This window comes from Neopelma chrysocephalum, unplaced genomic scaffold, assembly GCF_003984885.1.
Source record: "Neopelma chrysocephalum unplaced genomic scaffold, ASM398488v2 Primary Assembly neopelma1_185786, whole genome shotgun sequence".
NCBI lineage: Eukaryota > Metazoa > Chordata > Aves > Passeriformes > Pipridae > Neopelma > Neopelma chrysocephalum.
The window spans coordinates 1-4,233 of record NW_020938783.1 but is presented as its reverse complement, the minus strand read 5'-3'; the positions used below and the strand labels follow the sequence as shown (position 1 = coordinate 4,233).

At 58.7% G+C, this 4,233-nt stretch overlaps 1 protein-coding gene across 4 annotated transcripts; it reads right to left on the bottom strand.

Moving 5' to 3' along the window:
• Window positions 1-208: 208 nt before the first annotated feature.
• Window positions 209-3,941, bottom strand: LOC113962905 (rho guanine nucleotide exchange factor 11-like). Of its 4 annotated transcripts, none has more exons than XM_027673694.1 (6): window positions 3,801-3,941; window positions 3,075-3,171; window positions 2,115-2,144; window positions 1,707-1,836; window positions 918-1,097; window positions 209-308 (listed from the first exon to the last, which is right to left on the bottom strand). In XM_027673694.1, exons 1-6 carry the CDS (start codon window positions 3,936-3,938, stop codon window positions 257-259), a joined length of 627 nt encoding a protein of 208 aa, XP_027529495.1. In that variant the 5' UTR covers window positions 3,939-3,941; the 3' UTR covers window positions 209-256. The 4 variants fall into 4 exon arrangements, with proteins under 4 accessions (XP_027529495.1, XP_027529496.1, XP_027529497.1 ...); XM_027673695.1 differs by having other exon boundaries at window positions 1,707-1,833; XM_027673696.1 differs by lacking the exon at window positions 2,115-2,144.
• Between the last annotated feature and the right edge of the window lie 292 nt (window positions 3,942-4,233).

Here is a 4,233-nt window from a genome sequence, read left to right as displayed (position 1 = left end):
GGTCCTGCTTAACCCAAGGGAAAAGGAGCCCCCTCATCCCACCCAGGGGGATGGAAAACTCATGGGAATTGCCTCCTGGGGAATCCATCCCCATCTCCAGCCCGGCTGGAAGGCAAGGAAAAGCTAAGGGAGCAAGGGGTAGAGCCCCCAAAATAAGGGCACAGCCCTGGTGGGTTCCTACAGACACATTCCTGCCCTGAGGGAAAACCTGGAGCAATCCTGGATGGTTTGGGAGAGACAAGGGGGGGGATGTCACTCACCTGCGACCCATCTTTGGGGTGAAGGGGGGAGTGGGATTTTCCAGAGACCTGGGGAGGGATGGGAGAGTCACCTTTGTGTCCCAAAATCCCTCCCTGGGGATGGGAGAGTCACTTTGTGTCCCAAAATCCCACCCTCAGGATGGGAGAGTCACCTTTGTGTCCCAAAATCCCTCCCTCCTCCCTTTGGGATGGGAGAGTCACCTTTGTATCCCAAAATCCCTCACTTGGGATGGGAGAGTCACCTTCGTGTCCCAAAATCCCTCCCTCGGGATAGGAGAGTCACCTTTGTGTCCCAAAATCCCACTCTCCTCCCTTGGGATGGGAGAACCATCCCTGTGTCCCGACATCCCACCCTTCCACTGGCAGTGTTTCCTCAAGACCCTCCAGATGTTTGGGGCAGGAATGGGAATGAAAGCCCAATTCCCTGAGTTTTTTTCCCCCATGGAAAACATCCAGGAGGTTCTGCAGGAGCTGCAGGAATGGAACCACCTCACCCTGCATGGGGAACCCAGAGGATTCCCCAAAGCTTTCCCAGCAGAGGGGCTTCCAAAACCTTCCCCGACCCCAAAGGGTTCATCTTCCCGCCCCTTCCGGCGTTCCCAGCTGATCCCTGGATCCCACCCTTCCCGGAGGAGCCCTGGAGGTGGATTTTCCCACCTGGTGGACAGGCTGGATGCAGAGGATGAGGCCGACTGGTGCAGCCTGGTGGCCTCGGCCGCCGCGTCCATGTCCACGTCGCTCCGGGACCGCGGCACGTTCTCGGCTTTCCGGGATTTCTTCAGCTCTTCCCGGCCCTTCAGGCTCTCGGAGCGGCCCAGCTTGACCTCGGCACGGGAGCTGGAGCAGGGAACAAACCCCGGGATGAGGCTGAGCCTGCTGGGAATGTCGCTGCTCACCCAGGAGGAGCCGGGCGGGAATCTCGGGAGGGTTTTTTTGGGATCGAGCCGGGATGAGCGAAGGGAAAAGGGTTGGGCTTGATCCCCCAGTGTGGGCAGCAGGGCAAGGGGGGGATTTTGGGATAGTGGGAAGGTGTCCAGCCCATGGCAGGGCGTGGCATTGGATTTTTAAGGTCCTTCCCACCCAAACCATTCCCAGGATTCCACGATTTCCATGATGGGCTGAAGGCTCTTTGTGCTGCCAGAACCATCCCACGGGTGGAATGAGATCATCTTGAAGACCCTCCCAACCCAAACCACTCCAGCATTCCATGTGCTGGTTTAGGTGGGATATTAGGGATAAACTCCTCCCTTGTCAGGAGGGTGGTGAGGCCCTGATTTTCCATGGAATTTGCGGATTGGAAATTCCAATCCACGCCAAAACTGGAAGTGCCCAAGGCCAAGTTGGAGCATCCTGGTCTAGTGGGAGGTGCCCCTGGATGATCACTGAACCATTCCATGATTCCATGAAACCCACCATGGGATGCCCAAATCCCAGGCCTGGCCCCACCTGTCTGATTCCAGGAGATCCTCTGGGAAGCTCCCCGTGGAGAGGCGTTGGGTGCCAGGCTCTTGGCTCTCGTAATGCTGATTGTTCTCAAAGTGCTGGATAATATTCCTCACATTCCCAGGTTTGACTGCTGGGACAAAAAAAAACAGGGAAAAAACCCCCCACACCCTCAGTGAGCTCAGGATGGGGGAAACAGCACCCAGGGAATGTCCAGGAAGCCCTCCCAGCTCCCCCTGGGGATGCTGGAATTCCTGGGATGCTGAGTGGGAAAAGCCGTCCCTCCTTCCCAGAGCCCAGCCCGACATCCAGGGAATGTTTTTGGGGAGCTCGGGGAGGGGAGAGGGGGCATAAAATCAAACTTATAAGCACATGAGGTGAATGGCAAAAACAAAAGAAGAGGCGTTTTACCTTCGACAGGGGACAAAGGGACATGAAATGCTGGAAGGAAGAACAAAAATGAGGCGTCAAATCGATGCCCAGGTGACAAATCAACCCCGAATTCCAGCAACCAAGGAGGGAATGAGGGGAGTGGGAGAGGTGGAAATGCAGGAACTGGAAGCTGGAGGGGAGGGAGGCGAGCAGGGGGACGCACACACTCGGTTGTCACCACGTTGCCACCCCCAGATGTGGCACTTTGGGGACACGGGAGCGGCCTCGGAGCCTGCGGGGTTGGGGAATGTCGGGGAAATCTGGGAGATTGGGATTCATTCACCCAGGGGGGGTCTGGGTTGGATACTGGGAAAAGGTTCTTCATCCAGAGGGTGGTCAGGGCTGGAACAGGGTTTTGGAGAGGGACTTTTCCCGAGGAGTCACAGGATGAGGGGATTGAGGGAGGTTTGGGTGGGATATTAGGGATAAATGCTTCCCTGCGAGGGTGGTGAGGCTCTGGTTTTCCAGGGATTCCCTGCCCTTGGAAGTGTCCAAGGCCAGGTTGGAGCAACCTGCTCTAGTGGGAGGTGTCCCTTGCCCATGGGACTGGATGAGCTTTAAGGCCCCTTCCAATCTGAATTCCATGATTTCCCAGGGAATTGGTCACAGCCCCAACCCTGCCAGAGCTCCAGGAGAGTTGGGACAACACTCCCAGGGACAGGGTGGGATTGTCAGGGCCAGGATTGGACCTGGATCCTCGTGTATCCCTTCCCACTCAGGATATTCCATGATCCCATGGGAGCTCCCTTCCCACTCCCCCCACAAAAGCCACATGGAAAACACGGATGGGTGAAGGGATGGTTTCCAGGGAGGGTGGGGAGGGGGATGAGAAATGCCTGGCACGGGGCGAGCAGGAATTCCAGGAGGGGTTCCCAAGGCATTCCCAAGAAGCTGCAGCAGGCTCAGCACCTCGGGAAGGGGGCCAAGGACGACACTCACTGCTCTGGGAGGAGATTTTGGGCTTCCCGATGTACTTGAGGATGGGGTTGCGCTTCTTGTCTTCCAGGGCATCCTTGTCCTTCTTGGAGCTGCTGCTCTGTTGGGACACCCAGGAGGATGAAACATGGAAAGAGACATTCCCACGGAAGCTCCAGAGGGGTCCCAACATTCCCTGAGCGGGAATGAGCCACCGGAGAAGGGATGGGGCCGGGATCTGGTGTTCTCCAGGGGTGGGGGGAGATGGGGATCTCTGGAGAGCCAGAGGGAACGGAGATGGGGAAGGGGCTGGAGCAGCAGGAGAAGGGTCTGGAGAACTCCCGAGGGAGCTGGGGGGGCTCATCCCGGAGAAAAGGAGGCTCAGGGGGGACCTTCTGGCTCTGGAATTCCCTGACAGGAGATTGGAGCCAGGGGGGGTCGGGCTCTGCTCCCAGGGAACAAGGGACAGGAGGAGAGGGAACGGCCTCAGGCTGTGCCAGGGGAGGGTCAGGTTGGCCATCAGGAGGAATTTCCCCATGGAAAGGGTGTTGAGGCCTTGGAAGGGGCTGCCCAGGGAGGTTTGGAGTGCCCAGCCCTGGAGGTGCCCAGGGCAGGACTGGCTGTGGTGGGGATGCCAAGTGTGTAGTGCCAAAGTGGGGATGGGGCACAGGGGGGACTCCACGGGCTGGGAGGGCTTTTCCAACCTCAGGGATTCCTGGGATTCAGGGCTCTCAGGGAGCCACCACCCACCTTCTTGGCCTTGGGGAAGAAGGGCAGCCACTTGTCCCTGTCGGGGAGGGACGGGACCTTCTCGGAGGCGCCGGCAGGACGCGGGTCCCGCACCCGGATCCCGGTGTGGTTCATGTAGGTGCTGAGGGCAAAGGCCATGGGGGAGCTGGAAGAGAGCAGAGCACGGGGATGGAGAGGGATCCCAGCCCTGGACATGGTGGGAAAACACGAGGGGAGGTTGGGATAACCCTGGGGGATCCACGGGGAGAAACCCCCCAGCGTGGGATGAGGCTGAGAGGGAAGAGGGAAGGAGAGGAGGAGTTGGGAGAGGGGGAGGTGGAATGGGAGAGGGGCACACGTGGCCCACCAGATCCCAAGGGAAGTTCATCCCTCCCCAGGATCCCAAGGGAAGTTCATCCCTCCCCAGGACCCCAAGGGAAGTTCATCCTTCCCA

Bases quoted from the DNA above. Each gene is read 5' to 3' on its own strand.
- LOC113962905 (XM_027673694.1), bottom strand. From the start codon at position 3,938: ATGGCCTTTGCCCTCAGCACCTACATGAACCACACCGGGATCCGGGTG. The intron at 3,172-3,800 runs GTGGGTGGTGGC...GTGTCCCAACAG, and splicing joins TCTTCCCCAAGGCCAAGAAG to AGCAGCAGCTCCAAGAAGGA. The intron at 1,837-2,114 runs GTAAAACGCCTC...TTTTTGTCCCAG, and splicing joins CCCTTTGTCCCCTGTCGAAG to CAGTCAAACCTGGGAATGTG.